The 14,544-nt window shown below is 46.9% G+C and overlaps 1 protein-coding gene across 1 annotated transcript in view; it reads left to right on the top strand.

Annotated features, from left to right (window-relative positions):
* LOC115389974 (neural-cadherin-like) overlaps positions 1-13,689 on the top strand; it is a 292,942-nt gene extending 279,253 nt beyond the window's left edge. Inside the window, exons 36-37 of the mRNA XM_030093594.1 lie at positions 10,894-11,048; positions 12,954-13,689. Coding sequence (XP_029949454.1) covers positions 10,894-11,048; positions 12,954-13,604 — 806 coding nt within the window. The 3' untranslated portion in view covers positions 13,605-13,689. The remainder of the gene's footprint in view (positions 1-10,893; positions 11,049-12,953) is intronic.
* Positions 13,690-14,544: the final 855 nt, after the last annotated feature.

Raw genomic sequence — 14,544 nt, 5'->3', positions numbered from 1 at the left:
TGTTACCGCAGCAGCAAGTTTACCTTCATGCACACATGATGCAGTGTCTTTGTCTGAAGCTGTGAAATAAGTCCACACAGCGCATCTTCATCCATCCACCATTGCTTTTCCTCACTCTCTCTCTCTCTCTCTCTCTAGCTGCTCCGACAGCAGAGCACGTTAACGAGCGTCTGAGCACTGAAGTGAGCTGAGGTCCGACAGAGAGGCTGCGCTAACTCTGCCAGAGCAGAAAAAAAAATATCGATCTCAACGTGCTGGTATCGATCGATATCAATACTAACTTTGGTATCGATACTATCGATATTTGGATCGATCCGCCCACCACTACAACGCGTACGGTTTCTGAGAGGAGTCGTCACACCCTGCCTCATATTCTGCACAATATGCAGATCTTTAGAGACGAGTGTTCATCACTGCTGAGGAAGCTCCAGTGCTGCAGTGCTTAATTTAAGGTGTTATTCTTTAAAAGCATCAGTTTTTTGTGGACGAGACGCCGGCTGCATTCCTGCTTTGACTGTAACGTGGTCAAATGCTTCCCTCCACACTTGTGTGGCTGGAGATGTGAAATCCCACATCCCCGAGGAGTTGAATTCACTGGCTCGGACCGAACACGCAGAATTAAAAGGAGAGGACGTTTATTCCTTCCATGGGGCTTGACATTCGCACGGCATATGTTCACTGGAACTTTCCTTTGTTTGGAGGAAAGTGTCCTCAGTGTGCTGTTCTCACCTTCATTGCTCCACCTTTATGGGAGCATAACCAAGATAAAAGCACAATGAGTTTTGACACCAGCACTATTTTTACGAGATGAGAAGGGACATTATGTTAAAGAAAGGACATCTTTGGATCGATAAGAAGACCAATGGCAGAGGGAGAAGATACAAAGACTGAGTGCTAATGTCCTGACTGTTCTCAGAGGATTTCCTCTAGGGCTCGACTGTCCTGAGCTTAATGATTCTCTTTTTAAAGGAGTATTATAGTATGTAAAGCTTTGTAGGACATTTCATTAAGGGAAGTGTTATAACAGTCAAAAGGGCTGAGCTCCCAGAAATCATGTGGAACTGGATGGAAGTGACCTGGATCTTAGCTGTTAATTATATTGGCCCTCATTTTTAATTGCCTTGTAAATAAAATGGAGTGGTCACACATAAATAATGCGGAGTGAAGAGTGGAAAGAATCCCAAAGCAGAACAGAAGCTCTTCCCGCAGCCGAAACCTACAGCAGCTTTCACCAAGAACAGACGTTTTCAGAGTTTACTGAACACGTCTCCACCAGGCAGAGAGATCCGGGAGGGATTAGGCTGAGGTAGAGACTGGTAGACAGGCAGGAGGTCAGAACAGGGAAGCACACACTCAGGGACTAAACACAAGGAGCCGTGGGATTACAGCATGGGAGCTCGACCGTCTGGCAACCAGGTGAACAGACGGGGGGGACTAGAAGTAGGAGACTGGGAAGTGGGCGGGGTCAAGACGTGATGGGATAAATGAATGATTGAAAAAGTGAGGTGAGTCCCGGGGAGAGACAAGGACACAGGAGGGATGGGAGACACACAAAATGATGAAGGAGGAGCAGAGGGAGCAGGGGGAGCCCTGACAAGAACATGGACCAGGGTTACCTCAGTCCATGTGCACTTTATGTAATTCTAATGTAGAAATGTATGAAGAGTGAAGATTCACTGTATCGCCAAAATAATTCACTCACCTGCCTTCACATGCATCTGAACTTGAGTGACATCCCTTCTTAAACCATAGGATTTCATATGATCTGATTCCAACAGCTTCAACTCTTCTGCGGAGGATTTCTGCACGGTTTGGAAGTGTGTGTGGACCGTTTGTCAGGTCAGACAATGATGTGGGAAGAGAAAGCCTGATTTGCAGTCTCTGGCTCACAGTCTGGGTCTTTTATGAAGACTTTATGAATCTCACAGAGGAGAAATTTACCAGAGCAAGAGGTGGGGGGTGCAAAAAGTAAAGAAAGGTACGACGAACAAGTAATAGTGTAAATCGTACTAAGGATTGATAATAGAAGCTAAAAAACAAGGAAGATCTACTGTATGTACAACACGAGTCTTAAAAGTATAACAGGAACTATATAATATACACAATATGTACAATACAATATGTTAATGGCAGAGTGAATGATACAGCAGGGTAAATGGATTTTAAATTATATATTATAATATAATATAAAATAATATATACAATACAATATGCGGTATATGTTGCAATATATATAATTATACAGTACAATATATAATCGGGCCTATATACAATATGTTAAAGCTATAGTGCGTAACTTCGGTCGCCCTCTAGCGGAATTCTGCGTTCTTACAACAATAAAGCCGGCGCTTCCACATGACTTAAGCCCAAGTGTCCCCGGTGTCCCCCCTCCCCCTCTCCCCCCAACCTGCCACGGTGATTCGCGTTTCCACCGTGTTTTTATTCTGTGTGAATAAGGACAGCTGGTGAAAAAAAAGATGGGACTCTTCTGAAGAGGTAATTATTGCTTTCTTTTTTTTTTTACCACAGAAACGCATGTAGCTTATTCCAAACGGGAGACAAGGTGCCTGCTAATGTGTAACTGACAGGTTAGAGGATGAAAAGACCCAGTGGTCGTCAGCGGAAATCATTTGTTGTCCGTTGGTCTCCAGTAGCTGATTCTTGACGAATAAGTGTAATAAGTGTTACACACAAAGTACAGTGTTTCCTGCAGGAAGAGTTGGGGGGTGGGGGGTGTGTGTGTGTGTGGTGTCGCTGCTAACGCTGCTGGTGTTCGACCGTCGGAGGTTTTTTTTTTCTACTCTCCTTGTCCGGGCGCTACACAATTTAGCGCGGGCGGGGCGCCCGGACTGAAAAGGTCTGGCGGAAACCTCGATAGCATGTCGCTTCCTTGGTCTGCCTGAGACTGTGAGCTGAGCCTGTTGCTATGAGACCCTCCCGTCCTCCCCCTCCCTTCTTGTTGTGATGTAAAATGCGTAATTTCCTGCGCGCCAGCGCGGGAATGTCGCCGGTCGACAAGCAAAGCAAGAATTATATACACTGAAAAATCCCGCAACATGTTAGAGGAGCTGATCGGCTTAATCTGCATTTTGTCATCTCCACTAGTAGTGGCTTGGCTAAAACGGACATTCATAGACATTTTAAAGTTATGCACTATAGCTTTAAGGGAAAAGTGAATTGATACAGCAGAGTGAATGGATTCTAAAGTGTCGTTGAATTTCTTAAGTGGGTTAAAGTGACCAAAGGTGTTCTGTCAACTTTAGGTCTGGACGGATAACTGTGATTGGTCCCTCCAGGGAACAGGTCTCTACTGTCTTTCTTTTGGAAAGTGACTGGAAGTCACTGAGCTTCGCATTCATTCACCAGTGTTTATAGAAACAGTCTGCATGCAGAGGTTCTTGGTTTTATAGACCCTGGAACACCTGAAGTGAATGAGTTGGAGACCTGAGCAAATACTTTCGGCAGTATACCGTATGTGAAAAGTGAAGTGTATTAAGAACAGTGGCGGACCGTGCATTTCACTCTAAGGCCTTCAGAACAGATCCGCCTGAACCAGTCCACCTCTCAATAACTATTTTGTCTATAAAAAAAATCTCATTATACAGATATGCATATAAAGAGCTGTTGCACAGCAGATAGATACTTGTGCAGCCAGAATAAATTCCTTTGCTGAAGTGCACAAGTCTCCTACTACATCTGTGCACATACAATGAGCATCAACAACTTAATAAAACAGCAATATTACTTAGAAAAAGAGTAACATTTTACTCACCAAAATCCCGATTATTTGTAAACAAAATCCATCCTCCTTTCCTTCCTCAAAAAGAGTTAAATTGTTCTGTCATATAGATTATCCGAGCGTTTCAGTTCCATAAAGCCAGGGCTGAAAGTCCAGCTTGCCCTGTGGTATTTCTGGCTTAAGTTTTATTTCGCTTCAGGTCTTCTTCTTCTTTTTCTTCTTCTTCTTCTTCTTTGGAATAATTGCGGTAGGCGACCAACAACTTAGGTGCATACCGCCCCCTACTGTATCCCTTGGTGAATGTAAATCAGAGGGCCTGGATATGCTGTTGTTAGTGTACGCTAGCTAGAAGGCGCTGAGTCGCCAACTCGAATTCTGATTGGTTGAAGCAACTGTCTGACGCTTTACTTTACTTTACTGGGCTATCAGAACGGACTGTGAAGGCCTCAGGCAGATTTCTTTGACCCTAGCAACAGATGATGCCTGAAATCTGATTGGTTAAATGATTTAATATGAAAAAAACATGTCTGGAAGCAGCGCGACCACGGGGAAACTATGAAAGGAACTGGAACATACCGTTTGGACTCATTTATTAATTATTTATGGACAAAATATAATTTACATCAGTCTGTAATTCAGATACTTTTTAGGCCAGCAGAGAAGGCTTTGCAGGCCCTGACGGCCCACCACTGATTAAGACAGAACTTCTGTTTAAACCTGCAGCAGTGTAATTAAGAAAATGGCACTGAGATGGCAATATAAGGAAGTCAGAAAGTTTAAAGCTTGATATTTAAAGAAAGAGACTGAAAGATCAACTGATCACCAACACTGTGATCCTCTCAGCTGACGGAGAGCCCTGCCATGCGGGACACCTCTGGGAGCTGTGGGTTCAGCATCTGGCCCAGCCTTCGGATTGGATCAGAACCACCTGAGCCACAGCTGCGCCGTTTCTGGTGCCTGTCAGTGCTGCTGCTCTTTGAATGGGCTCCAAAGACCAACTGGGACTCTGATAATAAAGAATTCTAATAGCCCAGTCCTGAAGCAGCAAACACAGGCATTAGTTCTTCATTTGCTCAGATTATAGTGATTTTTACCGACTGAAACAAAACAAGCGGTTTGGAAGTGAGAAGTGTGCGTCAGTGGCTGGGATGATAGCAGAATGAGGAGCGGAGGACTGCCAGGTCTCACCAGCAGAAAGCCACGGCTCCTTCAAACAGACTTATCGTTTCATGAGGTAGAAATCCATTCCGTTTCATTGACTTGTGTTGATATACTCATAGACGCTGATCTCATTGCAGGGCAGCTCCGATATTGATCGTCTGACTGGAAATCCCATTACCCACACACACTCATTCAGCCCCATCCGAGCTTGCTTAGGTTACGATGGATTCCCGAGCTCATCAGATAGTTGCTGCATGCATCTGATGCTTCCTGAAGATTCAGGGCGGGAGTCCAGCGAAGGGTGATTTCCCTTTGGTGGTGAGCAGTAGTCACGGTGACGGGTGAGAAGTGTTCCGTCCTGCGTTCCGATCAGCTCTGACAGTCGAACAACTGAATCACTGTCTGATAGGGGTTTTGTTTCAGTATCATCAGGGCCCGTTTACACGACAACGGTGCTCTGAGCCACTGAAAATGCAACTTTTTGAATACAGATCCCGAGGTGGAACTTTTTGAAACCAGTGGGGCTACCTCGCTGCATTGGGCCATAGTCAATATAGTATATGGAAAATAAGAACAGCACCAGCTTGTGGCCTGGCATGCTAACTACATCAAAAACTTTTCTGCAACGGAAATGCAAAAACGATGCGTTTCGTCTTGTAAAGGCTGAAGCGGAGCCTCAGTATAATGCATAGAATGTGGTCTGGAGATCCAGGCCCGGCTCCAGTGCTTGACCTAACGGAGTGGTTGCTCTTAAAGGAACTTTAAAGGAAGTGTGTGGAGGTGGGCGTGAGCAGAAGAAGAAAACAGCCAAAGAAGCTGAGATGGAAGGAGGCAGAGGAGAAGAAGGAGGCAGGAGGAAGAGCCAAGCAGAGAGCCAGAAAGTTAAACAACATCCACAAAAAATGGAGTGATGGTCAAAGACAGCGCAGGACCTTGGAGGCAGTGTAAACAAATAAACACATAATCTTTCTTTTCAGGCTCACTCTTCACTCTCCCTTGCACACACACACACATACACACACACACAAACGCAGCGTCAGAAATACCGATCAAATTCTCCATTTCTTTGTTTGCCCTCCAGAGAGGGCTTTTGAACAGAGCAGATTCATCTTGTACACCCTGACCTCCAGCTTCCGCACTTACCTCCCCACGGAGCTCGCTCCAGCCACTTCTTCACACACACACACACACACACACACACACACACACACACACACACACACACACACACACACGCACACACACACACACATACAGCACAGCAGTGTAAACACTTAAAGGCTCCAGCACCATAAACCAAACAGCAGTCCTCTCCAGGTCTGGGCGGTTGTATTGGCTTCCGTCCATCTCGAGGTCTGTATTTTCCCTCTTCGTATCGGCTCTAATGCACAGCGTATCGATTCGTGCAGCGCGGTGCAGTCGTAGTCAACATTACTTTCCTCTCTCAACTGCTGTTTCCATTACTCTCAGACTTTACTTTTCGTATAATCACAAAAAAAAAAAACATACACAAGTGATGCTACATGCTAAACATGATCAAAACGTCTTTATCGGCAAATAACTCAAAGGTAGGACTCATCCTTTAAAAGGGTGGCACCGTCCATTCCTATTTTTTAAATCCTGTAATATGAAAGGATTCGGTGGTTCCCTCCGTACATTTCACCGTGGTTTGATCCACTCTGCATCCCTGTTTTGATCCTGTCAGCCCTTCATTCGCTCCTCTCCACTGACCTCAAGTAAGTAGCCATTTTGGAAAGGTTATGGAATCGCAGAGAGTCGGGATGGTTTTCTCCTCACTCATTTGACCCAGACACAAATGTAACCTTCTTTCTACATGGAAGATTGTGTATTATTATCCTGCATTTTCAGATGCAATGTCAAGTAAACAGTATCTCGGCTATTTTCAGATCAACAGAGGTCTGATTTTCCTTTCCGGCACCACACTTAATTAAATAGTAAATGAAGTAGTGCACATAGTTATTTTGTGGTTTGGTGCATTCGTGGGTGTGTTGGTATGTTGCACTACTGAAACCACATCTCAAGACAAAGATGCAGTGTTTGGGCACACAGACAAGGAATTGTTCACACGACAACATTTTCAAGCAAAAATGACAATTTACTGTCTCGCTTTGGGCGTCTGTCTACACGACAACAGTGCTCCGAGCCACTGAAAGGGAAACACGAAACCACACCATTTTCAGTGTTTTTGCCCTTTCTGTGTAAACAGACACCATTTTCAAAGCATCGCCGAGTAAAGGTAAAAGTTTTGGGAAACAAAATCGCAAAAAACGATGTGTTGTCAGTTGAAACACCTAAAAGTTTGTCACAATGTGCAGATGACAACTGTGGCAAACAATATGAGTGACGGGTTTTGATTCAGATTCATTGAAAAACAGTGTACATATATCCTCAACACGACGGCAGGTCACATCACGATTCTCTCATTTCACAGCCCTCAGCTACAGCTGCAGCTTTCACTTTCACTGCTGCTTGGCAGATCCACTCTTAATCAGACAGCATTAATACTGAGAAAAAAATGGAATAAATACTAGTAACTATACTCAAGTAGCCATTGATTAGTACTTAGACAGTACTTATATACTGATGCTATTGAACAAACTAGAGGTAACTGAATTTTCAATTGATTTCTCAATCATTTCATTTGATTGAATGTCGGAGGTTTTCAGTCCTCTCAGTTCAATAAAATGCATGTTCAGTCATAACATGGTGCCAAAGAGATGAGTCGAATGTAAAAAAGCACTAAAGCCTGAAAACAAGTTTTAAAACATTGAAGTCAAAGGTGGATTTTCTTCTTCTTCTTCTTCTTCTTCTTCTTCTTCTTCTTCTTCTTCTTCTTCTTCTTCTTGCCTCATGCTATAAATCCCAACACATTAATAAGTGTTGCAGAAAGCTGATGTTGTTTCCCTTGTTAACAAGTTTTTTTTTTTTTTTTACCAGATTGCTCACTGAGGGCTTTCATGACAGAACAACAAATCATGTCCTCATTTTCAGTTATTTCGCCAAATTCCAAGATCATGATAACATTATTGTGTGAAAGTCAGCACAGAGCAAGTTATGGGTTTATCAGTTGCTCTGCCTGTAGAGCAATCAAACAGCACTTCTGGTTCCCTCTCAAAAGCTTCTGACTCTTTTCAGTTTATTCCAAATCCCAGCAGTGAAATCAATGTCACTCCCTATTTTGTTTACCAGACGACTGGCGTCTCATGCATCATGTCAGCTAAATCACTGCAAATGTTTACCACTTGCTTCCCTCTCGCAGCAGTTTTGGGATCAAATGTGACCTAGACTCAAAGTCCTCCGGCTTGATGTTCCCACTGGTCTCAGAAGTCCTCCAGGCTGCTTCGATTTCTGTATTTGCTGTGTGTGTGAGCGGCTCGGGGCTCCCCTCGGTAAATGAGGCCCATTGACAGCCTGAACCCGTGACCTCCCGTTTTGCCGGCTGGCTCTCTCTGGGGTGTTTGCAGCCGGCCACACGAGTCTCCTGCCCAAAAAAAACCCAAGTCTGTCACTCTGTTTCTTCAGCTCGCTCCCACTCGCCTCTGAAAACAAAACGGCGAATCTCTCGGAACAATTTTGCCTTCTAAATGTGCGGTGCTCCGGAGTCGTGGCGACGGGGACAAGTTGACAGTAAATGAATATTGATTTTTTCCTCTCGTCTTCTGCTGCTGGTTTCTGGCTGAGTGAATTTACTCTTAAAGAGTTGTCGGAGGGTGGGCTGTTTAATGGGCTGTTATCAATTCACGGGGCGTTCGAGTGCCTTCTGTCGCTGCGCTCGCCCGACGGACTCGGCGGCGATGACGCAGGACGAAGCCACACGTGGACCCATAATAAAGAAAACCGAGGTTGAAGAGGTTTGAAAGATGTGCTCGCCTCGTTTGAGACGGCTGACGTCTTTTAGCGCGGATTAATGGGATTTGGTATTTATACCGCTGCCAGTTCGGATCGGCTGTGCCGTGTGATCGCCGCTGTTCTCTGAAGTGATTAAACGCAGCTCTCTCATGTACGGTCTTTTGGGTTGTGATTTGAACCAGCATGACTCACAAAGTTATCCGGGATGTTACTGACGTTTTCTGCTGAATTATTAAACGCCGTCTCAACGTAGCTCTACGGATTCTACAAGTTGCTTCTTCGGCAAATCTCTTGAAAGCGGAGAAAGCCTTCTGATCGGCTGGTTTGCTGAGAGGAGGAGGAGGTCGGATGTGTGTGAGTCGGCGTGATGGTTCTGGAACGAGGCGTACAGGATCCTGATGTTCTGGATACCTGGCTCTCCTCGGGGCTGTTTCCCTCCACCATGCTCGGCTGGTCCCAGCAGCGCTTCTGCCCCATGATTACACATTTGAAAAGGTCACTTCAGTGGCAGAGAGGGAAATACATGCAGAGTGGTGCAGTTGTGCATCTGTGTATTCACTGCTTACACTGGGATTTTTATTTTTGCATCATCTCGGCCTTCTTTGATGATTCTGTCGTCCGTTTGTATCCTCAGAAAAAGAGCGAGGTCCGGGAGGTTTTTCAGGGTTTCACGTCCCTTCAAGGGTGAAGGTGGGAGTTGCAGTAACAAAATAAACTCATTAAGAAAGACTCCATCATGACACACACAGTTAGAGTCCTCAGCACCACAGAAGGAGTTATACCAACCACAGTGAAACAGGAGCTAAATACTTATGAACTTTAATTAAAAAAAAAAATACTAAAAAATAATAACTAACATCTAGTATCAGTCAATCCAAAGCATGTGGCGTTGTGAAAGTCAATATTTCTGATTGATTAGTACATCACCAGTGATTGGAAGCAGGCTGGATCAGATCGATAACAGTAGATATGGTCGAAGTTATTTGATTTCCTGACAGTTCTCCATAGTTCAGCAGTTATTTTGAGAAGTGAGGATATTTCTCGTAGTCCTAAGCTCAATATAAATACATGCACCCAAGTAAATTAAAAGATAATATTGTTACTGGCTTGTGAGACTCAGACAAGTAAGAGTTTTCTCAATGAGCACTTTATATTTTAAACGACTTGTAATTAAACTTCTTTAGTCTCTTATATGAACACTATTCTGGATCCATTGAAGCCCAGTGTGTGAGCTCTGCTTTCACCAGTGTCAGCTGGAACCTCATCGCTCCTGAACCCGGCCCAGGCCAGTATTTTTAATATCTGTAAGCTTGAACGTTCCTGATCCAAATGAGCCCTGCGGAGGTCTGATAAGGTCCTGTTCGCTCACGTCGGGCGTGCTGACACACGGCGATCATCTGAAGGCCGTTCTGCATCTACAAAGCCTTTAATTACTGCAAACAACCATGAGGAAATGCTTTTTAACAAACTTTATTTGAACAGGCTTAAAGAAAAACAAGCTACAGAGACATGATAAAAACATGAAACGGCAACATAATGATAAGACGTAGAGATTAAAAGCAACAAATAACATAAAGAACTGCATTTGTATTTATGCTTGGACTAATCTGTTTGATGTTGCAGATGGGTCCAACAAAGTATTCAAATAAGTGGAGAATGATTTGAAAGCTGATAAGAGGCCCAGGAGACGGAGCTCCTCAGGGACAAGAAAGAAAAAGAGCCTTGAAGACAATCAGCAGATTCTCAACTGTGTTAATTAAAGCTAAGAGATAAGATGAACTTTGTTGATTCCAGTTTTTAAAACAAGTCGATTCAGGTGAGTGGTAAACAGTTCTTCTGCGCATGCAGGATGCAAACTTTACTCACAGCAGCTTTATGGACTGTGAATTAAAAGTTACCCACTGAAAACACTGGGAATTCTAAAAAAATGCAAGGTATGTTGTCAAATATCACCAATAGCCTCGTTAACCAGAATTGATTCCTGAGACGCAGACCCAGTCAGGTGTTCTCCCGGTGACGCTGAAGGCCAGACTCCTCTCTGGAGACACGCCTGTAATGGCCTGCAGGATTTCAATGTCTGAAGCTCTGGATGCTCATGACTGCTGCTGGCCTCTCTCCACCAGTGCTGCTGCTGGGGATCTTCCTCTACACGCGGTGGCGGTCCTACAAGGGCCTGAAGGAGGGCGTCTACCACGTGTCGGCTCACCACGACGGCTGGGAGGACATCCGCGAGAACGTCCTCAACTACGACGAGGAGGGAGGAGGGGAGGAGGACCAGGTACGCCCCCCGAAAACACACACCCGCATACACATCACACCCTTTCCTTCAGTTTGAAAGTTGAACAGTGCATGGGCCGAAGCACACCAGACAATCCACTTCTGGCACGTGTGAAATCTTTTTTATTTGTTGTTTTTAATAACTCAACTACCAACATAACAAGACTTTCATCTGAACCGGACTCAGAGGAGGAGACTTTCTGCTGTTCCAGGTAGAGAATGGAGGAGAGGATCAGAGACGAAGACCAGCTACGTAACACATTAACACTCCAGCAGCTGGAAAGTTCCGATGCTTTCACTGCGTTTCCAAAGCTCCTGATTCCAGGACATTGTGGTTGCTAAACCAAACAGTGTTGTTCTGTTGTTGAAGTTGCAAATAAATCATTGCCCAGAACTAATTTACAGCATAAAAACACTTAACTAAAGAAAAACACATAAATGATGGGATTTCAATTCCTCATTCCCACCAAAGGTAGGGAATTAGCGTCGCTTGTACCCCATAAACCGAACCTTCAGAGTGACGGGACTAAACTGCTCTCCTGTTCTACCTGTTGTTCATGTAAAGGTGAAATGTTTTCAGCTGCAGAATTCAGATTTTCCGGCCTGTTATCACTTTTATTCCTCAAATGACTAACAGTAGCAGCAGCTTCATCGTGGCATTCGAGTCGATTCAGTTTGGACCAGGATCCGTCAGCATTACGTGTGTGTACATGTGTGTGTGTGTGTGCGTGTGCGTGTGCGAGCGTTTTAATTAAGCCTACGCACACTCCTTATCTCGCCTCTCCACCAGTCGGCGGAGCCCACCCGCTCTCCACGGCGCTCGGCAGCTTGCATAATGTAGCGAGGCTTGGATCGTCGCGCAAACACATGTTGCTGCCGCTGCATAGCCTGAGTGTGTAACCCCCCCACCCCACCCCCCCCCCCACCACCTCCACCCTCTGAGCACATACAAACCACACATGCCGTTTTCCTCCCCTGCAGAGCGACGCCGCCTCTGATTCTCAAGAGTCTCATTTGAAATCTCTCCTTCCACTTGTCACATAATCAGTTTAACAAAGCGACCCACACCTCCAGCATGTGCAGCGTTCCTCCTCCTCCTCCTCCTCCTCCTCCTCCTCCTCCTCCTCCTCTCCCTCCCGCTGTTTTCTCTTGAATCTCCGCTGCCCTGGTTACAGTTTTGGAGGGACTGAATTAGCAGCGAGGAGGCCGGTCCTCAGTCCAGCCGCTGAAAGCTGCTGGTCTGATTCCCGGCGTGGCTCTGGCCTCGTGAAGGAACTGGCAGACACTCACAAATTGCCCGTCCTCTGTGTGTAAATGGAGACAGATTGGAAGCTTAAACAGGTGGAGCGTTCACAGTAAATGTAACGGGGAGAGCTGATTGTTTTTCTGCTCTCTTTTCATTTTTCTGCTCCGTCGCTGTCATATTTCATTTTTTGTCTGCCTCATCTTTCCCTCGCTCTCCCTTCAACAAATATTCAGTCTTTCACTTTGCTTTGCTCCTTCTGTTTGCTATCATCTCGGCTTTTTTCCACTGCGTTTGCACCGACTTAAACTTTCCATCTGCGCTTTTTCTCCTGTAAATTCTGCTTATGTAAGGAGTTTGGATGTATGAGTTTGGCTTCTTTTATAGGATGAAAACAGTGAATCTCAGGGTTCACAAGCTCCTACAGCTCCGTTTACACAACGGTTTCAAGTGAAGATGAAATATTCTGTTGTGTTTTAAGGTTCGGTTAAATGACAATGGAGCTCAGCGCAACTGAAAATGCAACTTTTTGAAAATGGCTTCCAAGGTGGAACTTTTGAGAACGTTCCACCAGTGGGGGTGCTCTGTCAGTGGGTGGGGGTGGGGGGGGGTGGGGGTCTTCAGCGGGTGTCTGTGCTAACTCGCCTCCCTCTCTGTGTTCAGAATGCTTACGACATGGCGGAGCTGCAGAAGTCCCTCCAGCCCAGCCCGGCCCAGTCGGTCCAGTACTGCCGCTCCAGAGCCCTGCACCACCCGCCCCCTCCCCCACACCACCACCACCACCACCACCTCCTCCACCAGGCCCCCCCCGTCCCCCCGTCGGTCCAGCCGCTGGACGCCCTGAGCCGGACTGCCAGCTCCACCACCCTGCCTCCGTCCGTGGCCTCCACCTCCTCGTCCTCCGCCTCCTCCTCTTCCTCCTGCACCACCACCGCCACCACCGCCACGAGCGGCGTGCGGCGCGACGTGCCCCCCACCCGGCTGCCGGCGCAGGGCCAGGCCCGCCCGTCCCAGTTGGCGCGCCGCTCGCTGTCGTTCTCCAGCCAGGACCTGGCCCGCTATCTGTGCGAGATCATCCGCGACGCCGACCAGCACCCGGACACGGGGCCCTTCGACTCCCTGCAGGTCTTCTCCACCGAGGGCGGGGGCTCGCCCGCCGGCTCCCTCAGCTCCTTCAGCTCGGCGGGGCTGGAGGGGGCCGGCGGCGGCGACGGGGGCGTGGAGGCGAGGAGGGAGGAGACTCTGGCGGAGTGGGGGCCTCGCTTCGAGAAGCTGCGGGCGCTGTACGAGCGAGCCGAGGCCAGCGACCTCTGAGCCGCTCCCAGCCCGCCAGTGACTCAGGCCCCCGTAAACGGGTCGCCGCCCCCCCCGAAACTATCAATTAGCAGACGCTTAGCGGCGGCGGGGGCAAACAGTGAAACTCTCCGCTGACAGCTGGAAACGGTGTTGTATTTACCGGATGACGAAGCCCATCAATCAACACGGAGGCCGCTCACAGACCCATCAGTCCACCGCTCCGCCTCCACCTTCGGGCGGAGCTCTCACGGCAGCAGACGTTAGCAGAGCCGGGCTGAAGGCGCCGACTCGTCGCTCTGCCCTGGCTACTCATCACGATGGAGCTGAGCTCCGCTGTCTGGAGAATCCGTCCCGGCCACAGACGCCTCGGAAGGCCGGATTTCCTCGGCGGTGGATGAGTGTCAGCCCGAGGACTGAAATGTGAAATGAAAAGGTTTATGGCCAGGTTTATTTTTTTCAACCTGTGCAGATCAGTGCCACTGAACTGTATTTTTAGCACCTTACTGCTGATTGTGTACAGAGAGGCCTGGTTCCCGCTGAGACCGTGAGGACGAGCAGGATCTTCCTGAGTAGCCCGTTTCCTCCAGCGTGTGGATTTCCTCGATCGTGGACACGCCGTGTCCTCGCTGCCTGGCTGTACACAGCTTCTTTCAATGTTTATATGAGAAAAAAAAAAAGTGCTTCGACCATCACTGGTTTCCAGGGTGAGTTTATTTTTCCTCCCCAGTTTTTTTTTTTCTTTTCTTCTTTTTCCCTCCTTCGGTAACGTGTCTTTTGCGGGGTTGAGTAATTCTGTATCGGTTGGGTGTTTCAAGTCTTCAGCGCACCGTGAGGTTGTAAGACATCAAGCTTTCTACTTAGTACCGCGCCCGCGTCTTCATTTGATTTTCTCTGTTTGTCGGCACTCGTCCCTCGCCACCCGGGGGAGGACGCACAAAAAAAAAAAACATTCAGACAG

This window comes from Salarias fasciatus, chromosome 1 (assembly GCF_902148845.1).
Source record: "Salarias fasciatus chromosome 1, fSalaFa1.1, whole genome shotgun sequence".
Lineage (NCBI taxonomy): Eukaryota > Metazoa > Chordata > Actinopteri > Blenniiformes > Blenniidae > Salarias > Salarias fasciatus.
The sequence above is the reverse complement of the archived record's forward strand: the minus strand, read 5'-3'. Positions and strand labels throughout refer to the sequence as shown.